Source organism: Struthio camelus, chromosome 9, assembly GCF_040807025.1.
Source record: "Struthio camelus isolate bStrCam1 chromosome 9, bStrCam1.hap1, whole genome shotgun sequence".
Classification (NCBI taxonomy): domain Eukaryota; kingdom Metazoa; phylum Chordata; class Aves; order Struthioniformes; family Struthionidae; genus Struthio; species Struthio camelus.
This window is the reverse complement of record NC_090950.1, coordinates 31,295,313-31,319,675: the sequence shown is the minus strand read 5'-3', so window position 1 is coordinate 31,319,675 and position 24,363 is coordinate 31,295,313. Positions and strand designations below refer to the sequence as shown.

At 46.3% G+C, this 24,363-nt stretch overlaps 1 protein-coding gene and 1 long non-coding RNA gene across 3 annotated transcripts in view; one reads left to right on the top strand and one right to left on the bottom strand.

Moving 5' to 3' along the window:
* SCHIP1 (schwannomin interacting protein 1) overlaps positions 1 to 20,839 on the top strand; it is a 212,224-nt gene extending 191,385 nt beyond the window's left edge. Inside the window, exons 6-11 of the mRNA XM_068953837.1 lie at positions 7,149 to 7,267; positions 13,254 to 13,371; positions 14,017 to 14,214; positions 15,023 to 15,146; positions 17,305 to 17,398; positions 20,202 to 20,839. Coding sequence (XP_068809938.1) covers positions 7,149 to 7,267; positions 13,254 to 13,371; positions 14,017 to 14,214; positions 15,023 to 15,146; positions 17,305 to 17,398; positions 20,202 to 20,253 — 705 coding nt within the window. The 3' untranslated portion in view covers positions 20,254 to 20,839. The remainder of the gene's footprint in view (positions 1 to 7,148; positions 7,268 to 13,253; positions 13,372 to 14,016; positions 14,215 to 15,022; positions 15,147 to 17,304; positions 17,399 to 20,201) is intronic.
* On the bottom strand, positions 10 to 23,125 carry LOC138068121 (uncharacterized). Of its 2 annotated transcripts, XR_011142758.1 has the most exons (5): positions 21,236 to 23,125; positions 12,122 to 12,265; positions 10,241 to 10,329; positions 3,035 to 5,700; positions 10 to 2,396 (listed from the first exon to the last, which is right to left on the bottom strand). It is a non-coding gene; the product is annotated as an uncharacterized lncRNA (long non-coding RNA). The 2 variants fall into 2 exon arrangements; XR_011142760.1 differs by lacking the exons at positions 10 to 2,396; positions 3,035 to 5,700; positions 10,241 to 10,329; positions 12,122 to 12,265 and adding an exon at positions 15,141 to 16,371.
* Between the last annotated feature and the right edge of the window lie 1,238 nt (positions 23,126 to 24,363).

Genomic DNA, 24,363 nt, shown 5'->3' with positions numbered 1-24,363 from the left:
TGTCTCCGCGCGGTCGGCCTCTTTCGGCAAAGGGCAAACAGCTGAAGGCTGAGGCGCTGCCGCGCTGCGCCCGGCTCCTGCCTGGGGCAAAGCAACAGGGGTAGAGACGGCTGGGCGGGCGCGTACGGCTGCCCGCGGCCTGGCAGAGGGAGGCGCGCTGCCGGGCGTAACGCGCTGCTGCCTTTCGCCTTGCTGCAGCGTCTCGTCTCGCCGCTTTAAGCACACCGTGATGCTCGGCAAAACTTTACGTTTCTTGAGCACAGCTTTATCTCGAGGAGTGTTTCCGAACCTGTTTTTTACATCTTCAGACTCCTGATGCTGAAGGCAACTCGCAGCAGAGTTTGAGGGGCTGGAAAAGTTTGACTTTATTTTGTATTTTCCCGTAAATCCTTAGTGAAGAAAAAGATTTTAAAACAAGTGTTGTGCGGTTGTGATTTTTTTGGAAATCCACTCAGAGCCTTTGCGCTTTATAGCGATTGAAAAAAAAAAAAAAAGCCTCGGGGTATGGTTTGGGAACTTCAAATATAGTAATTGTCTGCGTCCGGTAATAACAGGCCATGGCAAAAATAGCTTTAGCTGCGCGGTTGAGGCCCTGACGCTCACGGCAAGTACGCGCTCGCTCCCGCCGCAGGCCGTCCCGGCACCGTCGGCCGGGGAGGCGAGGGCGGCTCGCGCTGCTTGGCGGTCCGTGTAGGGACCCTCTTCGGGTGGGCAGGCGTCCGGCCCGCGAGCTGCTCCGCGTCCCCAGCGCGCGCTGCGGCTCTCCTGACCTCGGAGCGTGTCACCCCTTCGCATCTGATAGCATGCCGAGAAATGGCATTGCTTCGCTGAGGCTTTGCTCTTGGTGAGCATTTAGGGTATTCATCAACCCCGAATTCAGTACGTGGCTCTTATTAAAACGTTCCTGGCACAGTATTAATAAGCGTTGGCTGATATTCGTTCCTGTCTTGGTGTGGATCAGTGTAATCCCAGAGACGGTGTCGCCATCCATTATTGAGAGCTCGCTGCTTTACCTGGCCTACACGGTTTTAAAGTACATGGGGGAGAAGGGCAAATTGCTGTTACACCTGAATTGCAAATAAATATTTTATGTGCAATTTTACTTGCTATTTCAGAGGGCATCTTTAATGAGTAAAAGTTATTAATACAGCTGTCTGCACACTACATAAATCAGCCGAATAGAGTGGAGCATATCGAAAAGAGCAGTCCAGTTATTACTGCTTAAGTGACATAAGTGATACAGTATGGACTTTATTCAGCTTCTCAGAAATCAGCAGAAATCTGATGCATCTACACCCCTAGTCCGACCACCACGGCCTGTGTTTTGAGCCTTGAAGCGGGTCAGCAGGGGAGAGGCTGAAGCATTAGTCCCCACGTCAGCAGTATCTTCAAATGCCCCACGGGAGAGGTTTCGTGCCGGAGGAAGGCCCACGTTCTCATGCTCTCGACCAAAGATTTTTTATATCTCCAAATTTAAATCAGCAGTACCACACATATAGGTAGATAGATGGTATGTGCAGACTTTTATATCTGAGTGTTGAAAAATTCCATAGTTACTTGTTGTTTTCTATATGCAGAAGAAAACATATATAGAAATGGGTCAGTAAGAGAGGAAATGGGTCAGGAAGAGCTAATGGTCTAACGCATTGCCGCTGATGGATGAGCAATCAGCTGACGATCCAAGCAGCCCTGATGGCTCTCAGACCCTCCTGAACACACTGGACAAGTTGTGGAAGAAGCCAGGGCTGTTCTGGAAACGGCACAGAGGGGAAACGCTGAAACTGGGCAGCCGGGGGAAGTGACCCTGGCCAAGGCGCCCGCAAAGTGCTGGGCGACCGAATGCTCTTACGGGATAAAACAGCCAACCTTGGAAATTCCTCTTACTGCTGAAGATCCCTTTCGCTAAGCCACAGCCAACTTGACATAAAGTGACTTTCTTGACAGCCAAAACTGCGTCGCCCTGGCCCAGGCAGCTGCTAGAAACGGCCCATGGAGCCGAGCCGGTGCAGACGTCGAGGCAGGCAGCAGTTACGACAGCAATTAGGTTTGCCGTGGTCGGTCGGTGACCCACGTCACCAGGTTTGTGTGGAGACACGAGGAGTATTTTGGACGGCAGCACCGCCAAGTTACTGAGGCGAGCGGGTCCTCGAAGGGGCCGAGGGCCGTCCGTAGCTGCTGCACGGTTGGAGCGGCAGGCCCGAAGCCGTCGTGCAATTCAAGCATCCCGCTTGGGCTGCGGCGCGCCGGCTGCCTTAACGCGCTGGAAAGGCTCAGCGATCCTCGGAGCCACGGCACGGCAGGAGGCGCGAGCGAGGGCCGGGGGCCCGCGGTGGCCGGCAGGGCTGTGTCGTCAGCGGGACGGAGCGATGAGGGATACGAGTTGCTCGGGGTGTGATCTGCCAGCAGTGGAGAGATAATGGTAAGAGACTTACAGACAGCAATAACGAGGGCGTGCGCTAAGGGCTGGAGGAATACCCTTCGCCTGGGCTGGTGCTGGCGAATTCACTGCTGCGCTTTTGTTCCAAGTCTGAACTTTTCCTGGCGATTTACCTTTATTGTGACTGTAATATCAAGTGTGATAGGTGTAGGCAGTTAAGGCCATAATCTAGCATTATATTTTTATGCGTGTACTTAAACGAAGGCAGCTACTGACCTTTCAAATTGTATTTTAAGTCAAACTACCTAGTAACCCATTTGTTAGAGGAAAACCAGTTTCCCAGACTGCGGCGGGCTTTGAAATGTCCCCCGCTGTGAATTCCTCCGCTCCCCGTCAGCCGCGCCGCAGCCACGGGTGGGCTCGGCAGGGGCGCCACGGCGGGCCGGTGCTGGCCTCGCCGGGAGGTGCCGGGACCTCGGGAAGCGGCCGGGGCCGCGGGAGGCCGGTGGCTGGGAGCTCGTCGTTTCAGGCAATCCCCAAGTCTCTGTGGCTAAACCTCGATGCGCCGCCGGCGCCCGTCTCTCGGAAACGCCCACAAATGGGTTTGGTATCTCGTTGCCGAGGATGGGGCAAGAAAAAAGCCTTGAGGAGCCTTACCCTGGGATTGCCGGTGAGATCCCAGAGTGGAAGCTAGTTCCGCTGGTTTTTTCCTTTCTTTCCTGTTTCCGTTTCCGCTTGCAAGGAGCTGTATTGCCAGGAATTGCCCGGCTTGCTCGCAGAAAGTCTGAGTGCTGAGAAGGAGAGAAACGCTGATGAATTCTGTAAATGTTAGCAAGGAAAACATCCACCCACGAGTGTTTTTCCTTAAAAATAAAAAGCAGTCTTTTCCTTAAAATAATAGTCTAGCTCTTCTAAATGAGCAGAGTCTAAACAGATTAGACTTTAGTTCTGCAACAGGCCCCTTTTTTAAAAATGCACGTATTTTTTTGATGTAGTGTCAAAATATACATTTAAATAACATTTTCATATTTTTTGATAATACTTTTATATTTCAAATATTTCATCTGTTACTTTTAGATGCAAAGGAAGTGTATTTAACAGTTAAAGAAACATTTCTGCATTTCTTTCTCCGTCCATAGTTTCCCAGCTCAGGATGTATAATGCAGCTGTTGAGTAATTTGTCTAAAGCATAAAGTCCAGTTCCCTTAGGTATACTATATTTCTTAGTAACTGTTCCCTATTTTATAATAACAAATAGTACTCTTGATTTCTTTATGGTCATTATCCGGTGGGTGTTTTGTAAAATGGGATATTTTGAGTTCACTACTGGGAATAGTGTTATTTAGTATCCTCAGTAATGACCTGGTGGAGGAAACAAATTGCGCGTTGATTCAACATACAGATAAGGTCTGGAGAAACAGCACCATCTGAAAGGCGTAAATATGTGAAAGTGTGTGTGTGTGTGTGTGTGTGTCTGTCTGTCTGTCTGTCTGTCTGTCTGTGTTTTAATGCAGAACAAGGTTCAGCGCACAGAAAACGTGGGCATGCTGATGGGTGCAAGAGCAATCCTAGCTGGAGTCAGCCTTGAAAGCATCAGCTGCCCATGGGAGGTAGAGAGGTATTTTTGGCTCCTGAAATTTCTATAGAAACACAATATTAGGGCACAGAAAATAGTAAGTAATTAGATGGGAAGATAAGGAAATAGATTGTCTGAGCTGAGAAGCAGGGGAGGAGAGGTATCCACGATTTCATGAAATATTGACATACCTAGGAGAAGCCTGCAGCAGCGAGACAAACACCAGTAGCCTCGGCCACGAGAGCGGTCATGGCACCAGGTATTTGGTCAGCTTTGGGGCCTCTCTGCTCCAGCGCTCACCCTGGGGACCCGGTCCCAGCGGGGCCCTGGAGCACCATCTAAAGCCCCGGCAAGAGCCGACGCTTTTGCTCGCTCGGTCCGTGTTAGGGGTAGCAACAAAGGTGCTTTTCACCTCCGAGTAAGTGCCTTGGCCAAGCGTTGGTGACCGTCTGCCAGGAGGGCAGGCTGCTCGGGGAAGGTCCGTGCCGGCCGCTTCCTGTCGGAGCTGGAGGATGCATCTGGCCCTTAAAAAATGCTGAACTCGGGTTTAGATTTTTAGAAACGTCTGTGTGAAGAAAGGAGTATGTACAACACATCTATGAGTATTTCTTACGTAGCCATAATCCTAAAAGCTGCCCATCTACAACTTCTGCTTATACATTACAGTATATGCTGATGTTTTATTGACATCTTGCTTCTGGCAAAGTCTCCAGTCTGGTACCACTATATTAGGAATATTGCTTGCTACTGTGAGTAGGTGCTTTGAATCTTTATTTACACTCCTGCAAAACACCTTAAAATGCAGCACGCCATGGTTCATTTAATGTCTTGTAACATCAACATTTGAACATTTCACTTCTCTCCATGGATGACTTAAGGATTCAGTATTACATGTGTGTTTATCTATCTTAAGTGTTTGTAGGCTTAAATTAATTTTACAGATATGCAGGTCTGAGACTTACTAGAATTCAGGAGCTGCTGATGGTAGTGTGAAGGCCCAGCTCGGTGGCTTCAGTGCTGCCCTGGGAGAAGATGTTTGCGTAGCATCGTAAGGCTGAGCAGAGCCGGGAATATGCATGGGCAAACTGGGCCTGGTTTCAGTCTGTAAAGCTTTTCCGTGGCAAACAGTGTATTATGTCATCGCTTCTTGATTTGCTCTTCAAAACAGTGGCTTCTTTTCTGAATTTACAAAATGTTACTGCACATAAGAGCAGAAGCTCCTTCAGTAAGTAGGAGATTGCATAAAAAATAGCTTAAAAAGTGATTTGCTCGTGTTGTGCTGCGTGCACGGAGAGCCTGCTGAGCGCTCGTGCTGGAGCGTCCTGTAGCAGCAAAGGTGCTTTCGAAGCTCTCAGGTGGCTGGAGAGGGATGCCGGCAGTGCCTTGCCCCTGTGCGTTTTGGAGTGAAGAGCTTTGTATTGGATAAATGAAAACCTGTGAGTCGCTTGAAATTTTAGAGAAGCTGGTTCACAACGAACACCGGAATATAGGTTTATTTACTTAGAAACGCTACCGATGGAGCCACCAGAAATCGGGAGACGTGGCGGTACTCTGTGAAGCAGAGGCACTCCTTCACACCAGGCAGGAAAGCATCAGCTGCCAACAGTAAGACAAATAAATGAAAGCAGGTTATGTTCTTTAGGCTCCTAATCCGCGCTGCGTACGTGAGACTTCCTTCTCTTCTCCTCCTTCTTCTCCTTCTTCTCCTGCGTCACAAAGGGTGACTGGGGCCTTGTTTACGGAAACCCTAGGAAGTGAAGCAGAGAACATGTTTGGTTGGACAGTCTAGTTACAAGCTTCTGAGAAGAGGAGTTAGACTTGACAATTCAATTCTACTTGATGCTATCAGATTTATTTACAATATTTTAAATTATTGTGTGTAGTGATTAAAAAGGAGTTGGCTTAGAAACGAGGTGCGTGTTTGATAAGGGAGTGACGATATAATGGACGATACAATAACATAATAAATGTAGTCAGCACTGAAGTTAGAATTAAATTATTAGCTATTTTAAGTTAATAATTTGTATCCAATTATATGTCACTTCCCTGTATCAAAAAAGGTACTTTATTTTGGTGATCTCCAACAGGTAAAATATGGTACATACAAATACATTTAGATTAACCCAGTGGAAGTAGCCCATGCTGGCATGGTATTTTTTCCTTTGCTGCATGTTTTTGGTCAGGTGTTCTGGGTTACTTCAGAACAGCCTGCTTGAAGGCTGGAAAATGTTCCTTGTGTTAGCAACATGCCTTCTTGTGGGTATTTGCTGTCAGTGTGGGCACATAATCCATTACTGCTCACATGGTACTTGTATTAATTTTAAATGGAGATCTGTCATTTTCATTTATTGCACATGGATTACTTAAGAGTACACAGTCATCTCCCTAGCCATTGATCGGTGATTAATTTTAGATAATTTTGTCACCTACCTTTTCTTGAAAAAAATTAACTATGGATGATTTGGTTGTCGTGGTTAAATATACATCCCTGAGCACATTGGCTGGAGAAGGAAATAGGAGGATATGGTAGTCCAAGTGTGGTTGCTCGTCCTGCCTTTTCAGATACTTGTTTTGCCTGCTTGAGACGTTATTTTGCAATGACTGAAAACACTTCATCAGAACAGGTCCATGCATACAGAGGACCATCGGTGCATATTAATACCTGTGCACGCGCAGAGGCAGTCGGTGTGCAGCCCTGGCACCTCTTTACCCGTAATCCTACAAGCCCAGTTGATCTCTCCCGAGTCCGCGTGCGCCGGGACGCGGTACTTCTGAGGGCAGCATCGTGAAGGCACAAACCTGGCGGAATCGCCGAGTCCTAGGCGTTCCTCTCCCATGAACGGGGTGCGATTTCCATCATCCCCAATTGCAGAAAGAACCTTTCTGTTTGATTTTGGAGACGGCGGCTGAGGGAGGCGAAAGACACTGGTGCGAGCGTGGGTCCTGGTGACGGCTTGCCGCGCGGTCTGGTGCCGAGCGTTTCGCCAGGCTGCATGCCAGCCCCATGTTGGAGAAGTCATGCGTGTGGTCCGGCATCCGTGGGGCACCGCAGGCACGCGGCAGCGCGTCCAGCTCTGCTTGCCGTGTGAACGTAGGCTTCTGCTAGGTCAGTGTTAATCCTTGCCGGAAGTCAACTTGCTGATGACCACAATGTGACCAACAGCTTAACCCTTTTTTGTTTTCCTTCGCTTTTAGGCTCAGAAGAATGAGAGAGAGTCCATCAGGCAGAAACTGGCCCTTGGAAGTTTCTTTGATGATGGCCCGGGAATTTATACGAGCTGCAGCAAAAGCGGCAAGCCCAGCCTCTCTTCTCGGTAAGTGAAATGGCCCAGGAGGCTTCCCGGGCTGCACGTTGCTCGCCGGGGTAGACCTACCACGAAACCTGTTTTGAGGCTGATAAATGTGAGAGATCTCCAGTTGGTACCCGAAGACCTTCATTTCAGAAGATCCCTCGATTCTGACTTGCAGCCATATTCTTAAACATTCCCTATTTCAGAACATCTTACGCTCCATGTGTAATTGGTGTCTGTTACTTAAGAAGTTGTAAATAATATACTAAAAATATTAGGTTAAAACTGAGGATAAATGACAGATTTTTGACACTCACGGGATAAAGCAAATCAGCTACATTTTCCTGTGCAACTGCATGCATGTTTTCATTTTGGATCCCTGCTGTGGATTGTGCATTGCCTTTGGACTTCAGCAGGCTGAGAAAAGTGGTGGAAGTATCAAAAACGCACAACTTATTGCCATGAAAATAGTTGATTAATTCCTTTTTTTTTCCCCCGAGGAATTCTTTATGTTAAATTGCAAAATATTCAGGATAGAATTTTAATGTCTGAATTTTGATAAAAGAAGTGCATGTTTGAAGTAGGAAAGTACTTGAAAATAATTCCTTGGTCACTTCATTTCTAGTTTAGGCAACTGGATGAAAGTTAGTGAAAAAAACGACTTTGTAAAGTTTATAAAAGTGCATCTTCCCTTGGTGGTGATTTGGGAGGTGGCAGCTTGTTTGGAAGCAGATTTCATAAATGCTAATAATAAGCCCTGCTAGTACCATAGCTCTGGAGAACAGTCAGGGTTTCTTCCCCTTGGCTAAGTCTACATAACGTTACCTCTTCCAACTTGGAGACAGCCAGATCTCTAGATTTTGCAGACAAGCAGCAGGTTTGTGCTTGCTTTTAGCATATCACGAGAAAAATGGACAAGACTAGCAGTACCGCGCTGATTAATCTGTTTGGAGTTGTTGTTGCCTCACTGATACTTCATCTGCGAGCAAACGAGCATAAGGCAAAACACATGGATGCTTCCAAAGCTGAAAGCAAAATGGCAAGATCCACTGGAGAAAGGCAAGAAATCTGGTTATTGGCCCTGGGCAATAACTTGGGTGTTTCTTCAAAATGAAATTGTGAATCTGCACCATAAAGAATAACATGCTAATGCTCCTATATGGGAATGCTTGCCCTTCCCAGTGTTGTATTCTGCCCTATTAAAAAATTAGATCCATGTTTAGAAAGGAGAAGGGGCATGTGTATAAGATGGGAAGTGAGGCAAATGGCAACCTGCATTATTTTATCCATGTTTTGGCGTCCCTGATGTATAGGCAGTCAGCATATGGTAGAGCAGCCGTTCAGCTGTTCTGCTTTGGTTCAAGGCAATTAATCTTGCACAGAGAATGTGCAAGAGCCCTTGCATCAGGGATGTGATGATACAGACACAGAGAATGAAAAAAATGAGCTTTAATCCCGCTCTCTGCCTTCCTCCCTGCTCTCCTGTAACTGGACTGAGCTCTATCCCCTGGGCTGTCATGTTATATGTGCTTATACCTAATTTATTGTTCTATTTTTAAAATCTTCTGGAGATATCAAATAGACTCCAGAAAGGTTTGTTTTTATTCAGCTGTTGGTGAGTAACCCATAGCGCTTGGAAAGCTTTGATCGACTCCCACATTAGGAGGGAAGATAGACATGTTGCCATGGTGTGGTGAAAGAAAAAATCTTAGCGAGGCATAAAAACAGGGGGAATACTATTATTACACCAGAGAGGTACAATTGTAAAATTAAATTGAACTTCAAGTAATTTGAAAGGGAAGACGGTTTTGCTCTGTGTAGTTACAGCTATACCAGTAACCACGCTCTTGTAATTATGTGACAGGTCTAATTAACATTGTGCAACAGAACTTGGCAGATGTACCATGAGAAGTTACCGGCTATACCTAAACACTTTGGCATTTTGTTCATATTTATAGTCCAGGCAGAGCATTAGTGCACGCTGGATGTCATAGGACCTACAGGAGTCTTTGCAGGAGCGTTGCTCTTATTGAACACTGTGCTTACATGCAAAACACAACGGAATAAATCAGTGTTTGCTCTCAGGAGAGTGAACGTAAATCACCTCGAGAGCACAGCCTGTGTCCAGCTGCGGGGCTTGCCCTCACCCCCATAATTCGGGCCACACCTGCATGTGCCATACCCGCAGCTCGCAAGCTTGGAAAGCTGCTGTAAAGCGGTCCGGGCTTTTTCTGTGAATGCTTTCGTAGCGAGTGCCTTTGTTCCGGAGCCATTTGTGTGCATTACGGATCTCTGCCGAGCGTTAGTGCGACTGGGGACCTGCAGCAGTTTCCAGGGCACTGGCCTGGATTTAGCTGTGATTCGCACTAACCAAAAGGCTGTTTCAGCTCCTTTTTTTGACACATTACCTGCAATGAGTTAGGGTTCAGCGTAGTTACCACTGAGCAGCTATCCAGGCAGCAAAACATGCTGCTTGCTGTGAGTGCCAGCTCACAGCCACCTCTTCAATGTGAGCAAAAAGGCTTTACAGAGGAAAAAAAAAACTGTGTGTCTTGGGATACTTTCTTCCACCTGCAGAGGTAGAGGCATTCAGTGAGTAAGAGGGGAAGGTCAGTCCTCTGCAGTTCCCACCCCGTACCCGCAGCGGGGCCGGGACGGGGTTGCGTGCTGTATTAACCTGCTGTCTGTTGGGAGTGCGAAGCTGCAACAAACTAAAATTCAAACCCAGTCACAGAGCAGGGGATTTCTTTACTAACAGGAACAACCTGTCGTGGCTATAGGCCGTGCCGGTGCTGGCTCGTGCCTAAAGGCTTTCCGAATCGGGGCCGAAGATGAGACACGTTAGGGAAGGGGGCTGTTAATTCTCCAGGTAGCAACGGACCGTGTTTTGGGTGCCGGTGCTCCAGCTGAAGCCAAGCAACCAGGGCTAAGCGTGACCATCCGAGCAGAGCTTGACTTAATTTTTGACAGAGTAAAGCTGACAGAAAAATCACATGCCTGTTGTGTTGTCTGGTGTCAAACCGATAATGCTTAATAGGAGTGTGCTGGATGTGCTGCAGTTCACTGCAGAACGCGCTCGGCTAGCCCTGTGAATACAAAACAAAACATTTCTTTTACAAAAAATCCGAGTGAGTTGAAATTAGTTTGTAATTATGCATTTATGTAGTACATATGGGGGATTTGTAGTGAAAAGGTGTCACAGCCCTGCTTTAATGTACCGTGAAGTCTCGCATTCACACGTGTGCTAGAGCGCTGAAGTAGGTACGTGTACCACAGCAGCAACCACCGGGGCAAGGGGTTTGCCCATGCCAGCGTTTCGGTGATCCAAGCCTTTACTGGGGTCTTGTGACTAACGTGTGAATACTCATTGGCGATAGGAATTTATGTGAGCCTTAAAGTAAGACTCATAACCGGCTCCGCACGCGAGCTGGGCTGCCCCAGCCCACCCGAGGCCTGTCGCAGCGCGCAGCTGATGCTTAATGATGGGGAAAGGCTTCCTGCCTCGGCAGCCTCTCTCCCGGCCGCGTGCCTGGGAGGGAGCCGCGGGGAAGTCCCCATGAGCGCTCAGATTTCACAAATTCCTCTTTCAGGCCAGCCCTTCCTTTCCAGCGGTGCGTTATGTTGACTCACGCTTTTTTACTAGGTGATCAACATCCTCTAATGCTTTTGTATGCTTGTGCTCCCCCAGCTACGTTATGCATTCCTTTGGATAGGAGCATATGGTTTAGGCGTTCAGGTCATATTGAAAGGTGGCTGAGTCACGCAGACCAGCGTATTGCACTTGCTCTTCCCTCTCTAACGGTGCAATTTTAAGCAAAAGCAGAAGTGCTCCCACTTTCCTTGGGTACCTGTATTTGTGCGACATAGCTTAAAAGCATGCGTAGGATTATTAATACTATCTATTTTATAGTCACAATGAATCAAAAAGATCATTAAAATAAATGGAAAGTAACAGTTTGCTGTCTGTAAACACCACTGTAAAGCAGCCGGGGGGGGGGGGGCGTGAGGGACAGCACGCCAGCAGGGCTTGAGCGTGTGAACCCGCCGCATCTTGGGCATGTGGCAGTTGGAGCTTTCACCCGAGAAACGTGCAACAAGAGTTGGCCACAGAAATCTCTAGTGTGCAGGGGTTGATTTTTAATAAAACTGGGGTACTGAGGAAATTCTGGGGAGAATTTGTAAAAGGCAAATTGGGCTGAGCTCGATGAGAGGTTGGCAAATTGGCCTGACCAGTCTGGATAGCTCGGAGTACGTAATAGAAAGGCTGACATAGGGTTTAGCTCATAATTACGATCTTGTCCATCAGGTGTCCTACAGTACACATTTAAATGTGTGGTTTCACGAATATAGTTTTGTAAGAAGAATCTGTTTGCTGTGACAAGTTTGTCTGACCACAGGTAGATGTCAAAGTGGGATTCACCTGGTACCTGAGGTACTGCACACTTCCATTAAAAGACTGGCACGGGGCAGTGCCTGTAACATGTGCGTTATTCAGATTATAAATCAGCGAGCAGCCACAGAAGCAGTTGCTTTGGGGGCAAATCATCTTCTTTTGATAGGGCTGCTCCTGGCTCTGGAGGGATCGATGCTTGGCCTGAAGCTACTGAACACTCTCATCAGTGATCTGGAAATAAATGTGCTACCGGTGCTCGTAAGGCTGAGCAGATGACACAAACGGGCAATTTGTCAGCAGCAGCAGGACAGGGCTGAGCAGCCTGGGTGCTTGCGAGGCGCGTTTCCGGCAAACACGTGCCCGGAGGTCCCTCTGGAGCGCCGGCTGCCCAGCGCTGTCCCCAAGGGGCTGATCAGCGGGAAACAGAGGATGTGCTGAGACAGGTTTAAAATAAAACGGAGCAGGGAGGAGCAAGGGGAGCTCACCTTGAGATTCGGTGGTGCTGGACGGAGGCTGCAGGCCGCCGCAGGAGAGGGCTGCGGCACTGAGCACCTTGGCCAAGTACCTCTAAATTTAGCCAAACGGCACATATTGGATGCAGCGCATAGTGAGAGCAGGAATGAAATCATCTGTGAGGGAAAAGAGGTCAAACTACGTGATCGATGGTGCCTCTTGACCTTATTCTCTTTTTTTTTTTGTTCTTGTTCTGAAGCAGTGGTTGAAGCCTCTGCTGCTTGTGTTCTCCTTAATAAATTTAGGAGCCATTTGCTAATAGGGATAACTGTGTTTGAGTACAAGCCAGGAAGGTCTCAGCTGCAGGATTTGCTTTTTTTTTTTTCCTGCTCTGGCTGGCTGCAGTTGCCTTCTTTTGAGAGGGCACTGCCCAATGCTGAGCTAAGTTACTGAGTCTGGAAGAAATCAACGCGCGGCAAATGAATTTAGGTGGTCTTCTAGAGTCCAAATTGACTGGTGGTGTGGAAGGTTGGCAGGATGGGCAACGGGCTTCAGAAAATAAATAATCATCCTGTGCAATATGGTAGTGCCTCTTGGACACAAACAGGCTTATTAAACTGCTAGATGAGTAGTAATTCTGAAGTTCAACAATAGATGGGGGTAGAAGCATTGTTACTGAGCCAGTGAGTTTTCAGGCCCATTTCTGAATGGAGCATTAACTGCCACTTAGAAATAACACCACTGATTTTGTTCTGGGAACGTGCACATGACTTGCCGCCACCAGCTTCGGCTTTCGTTCCTGGCTCTGCTGTCAGTGTGGCTTTGGAGCCGGGGAGCTTCCCTTCGCCCCGTGGGTATCGCTGGCGAGCCTCGGAGCTGGCCAAGGAGCACGTCTTAAGATGTGAACTTGCTGCTGATGGTGCTCTAACGGTTTCTTTTTTTTTTCCCTTCAAAAATAAAGCTAACTTCCCCAGGGATATGTCTGAGATGAACATTTACACTCCTCTTGGGACTTTAGGTGGGAGCTGCAATGTTTCTGTGATTTATTAGTGCAGCCAGGAGACGCGGCAGGTTCCTGGGGCCGGTGTGGGAATCCCTCCTCCCTTGGAAGTGCTGCTGCGCTGGTGTGGTTGTTGTGTGGTTACCTCTCCCTTTCCCCTGTAGGTTACAAAGTGGGATGAACCTGCAGATCTGTTTTGTGAACGACAGCGGCAGCGACAAAGACAGCGATGCTGACGACAGCAAGACGGAAACGAGCCTGGATACGCCCTTGTCCCCAATGGTAGGTCTGGTAACTCAGCTGACCGAAGGCCCAACATGGAGAGCGATGGGATTTTGGAGCATAAAAAGTACAAGATCCCTAACAGAAACTGATAAAAGAGCTGATCCTATTAAAAAAGTAAAGCTAAAAACTGGAGCAGTATCTTCAGCAATCACTAAAAAAAAAATGCTGGACGCTGACTAGCAGCTAGGAAATTACGCCTAGCGGCACAGGCCTACTGGCTGAATAGACAGGCCTTCATATTCCATGTCCCTTCTTCCCTCCTTGCTTCCAACTGGTTCTCCCTCTCTTTTTCCTTTGTGAAAACAACAGGGACCCCGGACATTTAGTAGGCTTCCCTCTAGCTTGACCAACCTGTCCTTTAACGCTATTGATCTGTTTGGCTCCTCTTTCAATGTAAAGTACTCGAGTTGCTATTAATACTCACGAGGGCCTATCTAGGAATTACTCTGATGATTATTTTAAAGACAGTCCTGCAGATCAGAATAAATAAAATCCTGTGCTCTTCACCCTTTCCGTAGAAATTATTACCTTTGTAAGTGTATAAAAGTTATCTTAAGTTCAGAGCAAAACTTCTTTGCTCTGATGCTGCTGAGGAAATGAGGTGTTAACAGGCTTGTAACCTCTGCGTGTCTGCTTTCCTAGAGCAAGCAGAGCTCATCCTACTCAGACAGAGACACTACTGAAGAAGAGTCCGAATCCCTAGACGACATGGATTTTCTCACTAGGCAAAAGAAACTACAAGCTGAAGCCAAAATGGCCTTGGCTATGGCAAAGCCAATGGCCAAAATGCAAGTAGAGGTGGAAAAGCAGAACCGGAAGAAATCTCCAGTAGCTGATCTTGTAAGTTTGGGGCCATGGATGGTACGCTCGCCTATCGGTAGACTGGTGTTGTTCGAGTGTCACCATGCTCAGCTGTAGCTATTTCTTCTAATTATTACTTCTCTGCCCTGGGGGGAAGAGGTCAAATAGCTTTAAAACCACACAGACTGCTATTTTTCTGATATCTCTCAAAGTAGATGTTTTCACAATCTGTCTGTTACAGTTTACAAGTCATTCCTGTAACTAGGCATTAGAGTCTAAGACCAGCCAGCGTTTGTTATCCATAAAGGGCAGTATGGAAATTCAAGTTCTGTTTTAATTTACAATTGGTCAATAACTGGTTATCGTTTGTTCCCAAATACTATCTCTATCCGTGCACAAAAGCAGTTTAGCTATGAACCGTCAGGTAGTAGTTGAGGGTCAAAAGGACTCATCTTATCGGGGCACTGCAGGAGCATTGTGGGAAATGAGATGACGAAGCTGGAAAGTTACTGCCCTGAGGCCGGTAACAGACACAATGTTGATCATGCTCCAAGACTTATTTTTATTCAGTCCATCCAATCTCATCTCAAGTTGGAGCATTACAGTCTTTCTTGGTATAATACTGCTGCTGATGGCCTTGCCTGTTACTTCAGTGCACCGTTAATACTAGTAGTTGGGGTGACTTGATTCAAATGTTGTGTACATGTTTCAGGTCATTTCTGTGGTCTCAGTAGATTAATGTAAACGATGCATGTTTGTGAGGAGGCCACAAGGAATACAACCTGTTGCTGTTCAGAAATATAAATAATTCAGAGGAAAAATTGAAAAGTTTAACATTTATTTTTAGCTGCCACATATGCCTCATATAAGTGAATGCCTGATGAAAAGAAGTTTAAAACCCACTGACCTAAGAGATATGACTATCGGGCAGCTACAAGTGATAGTCAATGATCTCCACTCACAAATAGAAAGTAAGTGATAATTGTTTAATTTTCCTTTGGTATGTTCCATTTAATTAAGAACAGTACTTCAGTATTTGTGCAATAATGTAAATATATCAGAGAGCTACACTGCGGAGATCAGAGACTGAGTTCTCTCCAAGATTTGGCTCCTTAGGCTTCTTTCCTTTTTTTTTTTTTTTTTTTTTCATTTTCTCCTAAAGCATTCAGTTGGCTCTTCCAGATCGCGATGATGATCGTAGCATTGTTCCAGCACTTCACACACCATTTGTAACTCAAAACCGAGTCAGTTAAAAATAGCTTCGGGAACTTTGCCTGTCCTGGAAGCATCTGCCAGTTTTCATGGCTTTGTGGCTGTGTTTTCATACTTCCCAAAACTCCTCTCTCCTCTTTCTATATTATGGTTCTACAAATATCCACAAGCAGAGAAACCAAAGATGTCTCCCGTAGAGAAAACAAGCCCACCTGGAAATGGGGAGAAATATTCACCTTTTGGTTTCTGCATACCCTGGATGTTTGAGGGGAGCCTTCCTATTCACGCCGTGCTTTCCTGCAGCCAGTGTGAAGTACCGATGCAGGAAGGACAAACTTCTCTCTAAACTGCCCCTCTAATTTGTGATGGTTTTTGAGCAAACAGCCAGTGTGAGAGCAAGACTACTGCAAGCATCCTCCTGTTTGTTCGTGGTCTCTGATACTTTCATCTCATTTTCTTACCCCCCTACTCTCCAGTTCAGTAAACATCCCTGGTAAACAGACTATGCAGTTCAACTGCTCCCATGCTGGCTTGCAGCGCTTTAATGCACTTAATGGCTTCTTGCGTTTGCCTGTACTGGCAGTGCCCCACCTCCTCGTCTTTCTTTGCTCTCTCAAAAAGATGCTTTTTTTTTTTTTTTCCTCAAGGGATCTCCAATTTCCAGTGCTAACAATTAATTAATTTTGAAGTAGACTCCTCTGGTGGTTGTAGGTCAAAAAATGTTAGTTGGGCTGCTGTACTGCTCCTTAACTACTTGTGCTCTTTAATTAGCCTCACTTCTGAGCGCACCCAGTAGTCTTCTGCTGAAGCTGCAGCACCGCTCAGTGAAACACAAATGATTTTCCCCTGAAGTCCAGCAGCAGTGACTGCTCCTGTTTACGTGTTTGGTTGATAGGCTGAGGCACCAGCTGGAGTACTTAAAACACAGGATGCGAATGGTGTGTAGAACATCAGTCAGCTGTCGGTTGTGCTTTTAATTTTCTCCTGGGAGAGAGGCAGACAATGAACCATGCAAGAAATGAGTCCTGGACTGGGAAAAATTTATTTCTGCTCTTACCTGCAGCTCACCCCACTGCCTGCATAATTCCCCTCATCCGTTGAACTGTGTTTTGGCTGAAGCTCGTTCCAGCAGGGAGCAGATGCACCTCATCCCACACACAGCGTCCCGTACTCCGTGCCAAGCACCAGCAGCAACCTGCCGCCCCCCCACCACACTCTTGTGCCAGTGTCTCGTTTGTCCTGAAAAGGCCCATTTTCAGATAAGCACTTATCTGTGGCTAGCAGCAAATACAAGGCTCGCCTTTGCAACAGCACTGGGGAAAAGAGACAGGCAGGAAGAGTATTACTGCTGTCAAGAGGCATTTCCTTTTAAAGTTAACTTAGCTTTAATTTTTCATTTGGTCTTTTTTTTAATTTTCTTTTTTCTTGACGCCACCCTGAGCAAAAATCCAGCATTACTAACGTCTCTCTTAAGTAGCGGCATCGGCTTGAACAGTAATCCCCAAAGCATGATCCATGGGAAACACTTTTTGCATAGCCGCGGGAAACTGAAAAGCTGAACCTGAGCCTGTAGGGGAGAGCAAAGCAGGCTGTTTTTGGGAGCACATTTCTTGCTGAAAGAGCTGGGCTAGAACTGGAGCTGAAGCGCTGGGAAATTCGTCTTATTTTTGCTGCTGCATTCAGTTATTGCAAAAGAGCCACAGTTACGTTCAGTAGAGGAACCACTTCTGTACGTTTTTCAGGTTAGTCTAGAAAAGGCAAAAGTCACTGTGCTTCTCCCGCAGCTTTGTGGAGGCCCATCTGGGTTCTGCTGGGGAGCTGGCGTTGCAGTGTAGCATGGTGATGCACAGCTCTCACGAACGTGGAGCCTGGGACATCACAGAGAAGCAAGTTAATCTCCTTTCTTTCTGGACCCAGGCTTGAATGAAGAATTGGTGCAGCTGCTGCTCATTCGAGATGAACTGCACACGGAGCAGGACGCGATGCTGGTGGACATCGAAGACCTGACTAGGTGAGTGGTGGCCCTTCAGGCATTTCCCTTCTCACAGCTCTCAACTCACAGTCTGCAGCTTGCAGAAGTTTTCTGTTAGTGGCATTTCAGTACTAAAGCTTTTGCATTCAAAGGCATGTAGGAGATAACACTAGCAACCGCAAGGAACGTGTTTGTCTACGGAATAATATGTTAAATCATCAGAATTAGTGTAATAATCTGCAAAATACTGTTTTGATCGGCTGGCCGTTAGTGCAGTTTCCCATCATTGCTTTGTTTGTTTCCTTAAGAAACAAACCCACCATCAAAACAAAGCATACTTCTGTCAATAAATACAAATAATCAAAACGATAACAAATCAATGTGCAAAACACTCACGTAGCTGTAGGGCTAATGCTTCTTGCTGCGGGATTCACCACACTCAGGCTGCTTCTGTGCCTTGCAATGTCCAAGCCAAAAGCCAAGTGGCAGTTTTCACTAGAGGACATTGCAGAAACATCACATCTGCTTAGGCGCGTGGGATAGCTTTGAGGAGGAGCAGCGGGGCTGGGCTGGATGTTTTCTTCTGAAACAAAAATACTGAGGAACCAAGGTTCTGAGGATTTTCGGCAGCTTTCAAGAGCTCCCCAAAGGCAGCTGTTGATGCATGCCCTCGCTTTCCTGTGGTCTGAATTGGTGTTTTTATTTTGAAGTTTGAAAAGCACACCTGGGGATAAGGCTCTTGGATGCTGCCAGACACAAACTTCCAATACATTAAAAAATAAAAAATAAATGCAAACAGAAGCTCCCTTAGCAATCAAAGCTGTGCCTGTGGGAGAAGCTAGAGCAGATTTGCCTCTGCAGTCAGGAGGACTTGACCAACATGTAAATTTTGTTCTTAATTTTTTTTTTCAAGCATTAATTTTCAATGGCAGATAAAATGGAAAGCATTTCAGGATATGGGCACTGTTTCCCAGAGAGCGCTTATCTCACTTGTGGCAAGGCTTAAGAGGTATTTTCCCCTGATGTAATGTCTCTTCAGTGCACAATTTAAGCTGTATTTAAAGCATCTGGTTGGAAAAGCTTAAAAAGATGTTACTGATTATTTTCAGTGCACCAGGATTACAGCTTCAAAACTGAAGCATTAAGCTTGCAAAAATATATTAAATCAGGTTAGTAAAATACCTTTGTAACTCTAGCCTCCTTTTGAATACTGTATTAAGCATTCCTTCCTAACATGATACAGAAAAAACAAGAATGGCCTAAATTTGTTTCTATTTTAAAACATCTTGTTGCATAATATTTGGTTGAAATTTGATCATGCTCTACCTGGAAAAAGTTTCAGTCAACTATGATAGAAGAGCAAGGGGGATTTTTTTTCAGAGTAATTCTCATGCCACCCTCTGGCACTTCTAGGAATGGCAGCCACAGAAATGAATGAGGTAGGTGGTTATTTATAAATACTGCAAGACAGTCACTGCCTCAGAATTAATAGCAAATAATAAAACAGCAGGATTCGGGATTAGAGATGGAGCTGGCTAATTAGAAGGTCTTCTTTCTGGGACACACAGTTTAATATCCATTTGAGGCCCATTGTATTTTTATGGAAATTTGCTCGCAAATCCAGTTCCTTCTGCAACAATAGGCTGATACACGTGCCTACTGATTGCAATAGATGAACTTGCCAGCTGCTGTTTTCTTCTCTGGCCCAGTGTAATCCTCCCGGGAGGGTGCCTCAGAGCAGTGCGTTGCCTCCCGAATTTCCCTGGCCAGCCAGGGAGGCAAACGCCTATGAGAGCGGGAGGGAGCAGGGCTGGAACTGGCCCTATTGGCCCTTCTCCCCCTTCAGGAAACGCAGTGGAGCCAGAGCGCTTGGATGGTATTCCACGTGCTGTTGGGGCTCTTTCCTTAAACAGCCCCAAGCCTTTGAAAGCAATGAAACAAGAAAAAGGATATTGCCTGGGACACGTTTGCAGGGCAGTCCTGATGAACCATTTGGATGTGACTTGGTTAGGTACTGTTGGTGGTGGCAGGATTTTGCTTGGTGTGAGAACTGTTGAGCACAGAAACTGAGGAAACGTGAGGTCTGATACCTGATCCTGCTGCGTGCTGTACCAGCAGATGGTCCCACTGCGGTGCCTGGGCTGCAGTCATGACCGTGTGTGTCTGCGAGAGTCGGGGAATCGCAGGGATGCTGGTGCGGGCAAAGCGTTTTGCGCTTCGGGTCTGCGGAAAACCAAAATCCCACAGAAACAGAATCTGCACTGCTTACTCTCTGTCGTCCTTTATAGCAATGCGTGGGCTTGATGTTGCAGCCATTTCTCCTTCTGTGCTGGCCTGAATGCAGCTAGCCCCAGCCCATAAGTGGGCTGATGTAAGCAGTTGTCAGTCCAGGCAGCGTCCCCCGTAGCCACAGTTGGGTTGCGTGTGGGGTGCTGGTCCAGGGCAGGGGCAGGATGGGCTGTCAGGCCTGACACTAGCTTTTCACATCCTTTCATTGTGTTCAAACAAGCACGTCTAAATCCCTGGCCAAGGAGGAGGAAATGAATGGCTGAAACAAAATCACATTGGAGAAGGTGTTTCCTCCCCCAGAAGACACTGCCTTTCCTTTTCATTTAAGCTGTATCCCTTTTGCTCTAATCTAGTTTGTAAGGAAGCCGAACAGATAAGTCATCGCTGAATTCTTCTCTCCCTTGGGAAAGTGGGTTTTTTTGGTTTGCTTCCAGGGCAGTGTAGATGTCGATTGTGCCTTTCAACACCGTGCACGTATTTATGCATGTGGTTTTGGTTTCCTCCCTGTGCCCGTGGCAGTAAATAACGGGAGTTTTCCTTTCCCTCCTCCCAGACACGCTGAAAGCCAGCAGAAGCACATGGCAGAGAAAATGCCAGCAAAATGAAACAAGAAGCCATCAGACTAGAGATCGAGCTAGACTTTATTTTGCTTCTGTGTTTGTACAAATGCTGATGTCCAAGGTGGCGCACAAGAAAATCAGTGTTAGTTATTGATCATGTCTGAAGCTTTATGTCCAGTGATTGGCCTCTGCTTCTTAATTTATTTTAATTTTTTTACTTCTGCCACTAAATATGAGGCATTTTAATAATATTATTACAAAAATGTACAGTACTTATAACATTATAAATCATGGATAAGAAGAGAGGGTAGTTTAACTTTATTTTTGTTCGTTTAGAGATTTTAAGTTGAACGATATTTTACCATTGACTACTTTTTTATTCTTCACTGTAGTTTTAAACAAAGAAACTGTAATTGACGGTGCTATACAAGTCAAACAATACATGCCTGCCTCGTAGTGAAGTTGTAGCTTTCAGTAATATGTATATTTTAATCAGTTTTCAACATTTTGTGAATGTTGACTACCTGACGTTCCTTTTCAGATGTGCTATTAACATTCAGTTGGATTCAAAGAGTTACCTTGAAAGTTTTATGTATAAATATGTAAAATAAAAATTTAAAAAATTGTTTCATATGATATGTCTTTTTGTTGATTAGTGGTTGACTTTGGTGATGCACCAGTAATGTATTCATCTACTAAATGTGCAATTCCTAATTTGTCATCACCAGAAAGAGCCTTTTTTGCCTATCACATGAAACTCTGGAGAGAAGACAGACCTTTTTGTAGAGTTATTTATTTGTAAGTGCATAATGTATGTATGACATGGACTTGAGCTATTCTTATATAACCACATTCACTGGGGCCCTAATAGCGTGACTATTGTTAGACTCAGCAGGCACATACAGTAGATGTTTTTACATTTTATTGTCTGGGCTAAATATTTAAATGACTCACTAATGTCAGAAATAAAAATTTATGCTAAAATCTAAGCAGCATATTAAATGTATTATATATGGTAATTACTCACCTCTCTGCCTTGTGGCTGGGCTCACATGCAGGCTCTGTTCTCACCAGCTCCGTGCTCGGTGCGTCCGCCTCTGGTTACCGTGGCAGGCACTGAAAGGAGGAGTGACACAAGGTGAACTCATAGGTCTGTTTCCACCTTCAATTTATTCGCTTTAATGCTGAAATACTGTGTCCGGCTCCCTGTTCCTAGTACCGACTGGCTGTAGCCAGAAGTGGAAATACATGTCATGAAAGCCAGCTAGCTTTCTTTTACAGTTTTATTTTTTTCTGTGACAAATTTATCTTTGTAATGTGTATGGCTAAGGACTTACTCAAGGTGTTTTCAGAAAAGCACGTGATGTATCACAATTTCATCCCGCACAAAGAATGTATTTTATAAAATAAGTTATCGTCATTTTTTTTTCCTTGCTCCTCAGAAATTGCACAGTCCAGATTAAGCAGGTACCAAAACAGTGTTAAAGTTTTGTAGGGCTGGGGAGTTGTTGTGCTGTTGGGTTTGTTTGTTTCTTTGTTTGTAACAGAAATCCTGCTGTGCAGCCTGTGTTGTTTTGGGTTAACTTTAGGGCCTTTTTTTTTTTTTTTTTTTTAAAAAAAAAAAGCCCTTTTAAAGACATTTGTGCCCGGAAGTGTGCGAACTCTCTCTCTGGGAGGATTGCGGGGTGGGGGGGGGGAATGCTGCTTCTCCCCATCCGCCCTGTCCACAGCATGCGGTGAGGAAGCATTTACTGAATAGTGGGTTTCTGCAAGGAAAAACTCTGCGGGATATAGGGTCTGCCTGGGGTGACTCCCTCCTGCGCAGGGTTTCCCTGCGAAACATGGCCCTTGGTTGGGGGGGGAGGAGGGGGCCAGTGTTTTGAGGCTTTCCTGAAGTGCCTCGTGCTGGTGCCCGCACCCGCAGCACCCAGCTGGACAACCATCCCCCCCACCAAAAACATCCCACGCGCTGCATGGGGCCCCCTGCATCCAGTGGGAGCTGCTGTGCCCAGGGCGGCTCTGCTTAAAAGGGAGGGATTAGCTTGGAGAAACATTGCCCTAGGCCGCAAACTAGGAATGTAAAACATCAGTTATTTTGCTTTTTTTGGTTTTTTTTTTTTGAATCTATGCAGAAAAAAAAAAAATCTTCGGGAATGCTCATGTCCCTCTATCCCTTGGTTGTCTTGATGCTGTGATTTGCATGCAAAGGTATCTAGCTGCTGGGATTTTTTTTTTTTTTTGTATTGCTGCTTTGTAATATGTCTGTGTTTTCAGTGCTCTGAGGCCAAAATTGTCACCATGGGGCGCACAAAGGGAGCCGCTGCAGCAAGTGGTTTTTCCCGGCGTGCCTGCGGAGCATCTGCAGTTTGCAGCTCAAATGCCAGCGGTGCAGGCACCCGAAATTGGGGTGCCCAGCTACTGGCCTCCATTCCTGACTGCAGATTTAAATTATTCACTTCTAAAGCCCCAGATTTGAAAGGTTTGGTCTAAGCTTTAAAAAAAAAAAAAAAACCCACCCAAAACCCCAAGTGGGGTGTGTTGCCAGTGGGTGCTGTGGCGGGGAGGGGTGTAGGCGAGCTCAGCCCCTGCCCCCCCCCCAGCCCACTCGCACCTCTGCTTCCAGGACACTTGGTCAGGACGCCGAGGCAGATGGGAGTTTTGTTAACTTGCTAAGTGCCTTTAACTTGATAAAGAAACGTTCGCAAAATGTGTTTCTGCGGTTAACCGGCTGTTGATGCCTACCAACCTTTTTCTTTCCTGTTACATCTTTAGAAGTTTGCTTTTTTTTTTTTTTAAACAAGAGACTGTTGCTGGGTTATTGCATCTTCTTGGATCTCTGGCCAATGTACTCAAGTATCGTGCTGACATGTATGATGACAATGCTGTAGAAGTCATGGATTAAATTACCTTTTTAAAAGACAAACGTATTGCGTGGTGTTTGTAGCCGCTGCCGTTCTCAGCCCCAGGGGGCTTTTGCTGCCGGGCGGCTGGTCGGTCCTTAGGAGTGGGCATTTCCTGCAGCTGTTTCACAGTCTGCAGTGAGTGCTTAGGGAGCAGGCACAGCAGGTTGTAGCCCTGCAGCTGGCCGTTGCCCATTTCCCCCATTTGGGGGAAAAAAATGACCAGTGACTAGAGCAGAAACCCTAACCTCTCCTCTGTAGGGTGTCATGCGGAGCACCCAGCAAACATTTTTTTTTTTTTTTTTAAATACTGGGCCTGTCTTCGTAAGGTCCCTGACACACCAAACGGACTGGTTTTGGTATTTGCCCCTAGAGACTGTCTTGGCTCTCTATCTATCTGCTATATTTATAAATCTTTGAGAATCTGATTCTGAACTTCAGTTTCTCTCATTAAAGCACCTAATTTTCTGTGCAAAAATTGTGCAGAATGGCTTCATCCAGCAACTCCCTTTTATACTATATTTATTCAAGGCAAACCATGATTTTTTGACTAATTTGCCCTTGCTTTTGAGAATGCAGGGAAGAATTAAAACTTTGCCCAAAATTTGCATGTCAGGGTACCTGTAAGTTAATATCGACCTAAAAACAGACTTTCCCAGAACACGCATTTTATGGCCTATTCCTTTCTCTGTGTGGGTCCCACTTCCCGTGTCTCCGGTAGCCTTCGCCTGTGTGTTTTCAGTTCCTCCTGCCCATGCCCCTTCCAGCAAATGTAAATTAACTTGCATGGGATGCTCAGCTCCGCACCGTGTGTTTTCCTTGTGCAGGCTGCCTTGGGCTGGCCGGGCACGATGGAAGAGCCTGTTCCTGTTCAGGGAAAAGTACCTATTCAGACTAAAAGTCACCAAAAGTACCTAATGCAGTCAGCAAAAAAATTACCCGAAGTAGCTAAGCCGAGGACTATCCTAGAGGCCGTTCGAAGCTGCAGGGGACGTGGCTCCCTCAAGATTTCAGTTCCACACATCTATTAATTTTGGCGCAGAAGCGGCCGCGGGGCTGGCACGGTGGGGATGCCACGGGGGACGCGGGAGCGGCGTTTGGGGCGCAAGCGGGAGACGTGCCCCACCATCCCAGCAGTCGCCCTTTCCAGCCATGCGCTGGCAGTGCCGCCATCAGGTCCAGGAACGGGGCCTCAGGCTCGTCTCTCGGAAAGGGTTAGAAATTACTCATTTTTCACTGGTCGTCCTGGGGCCGA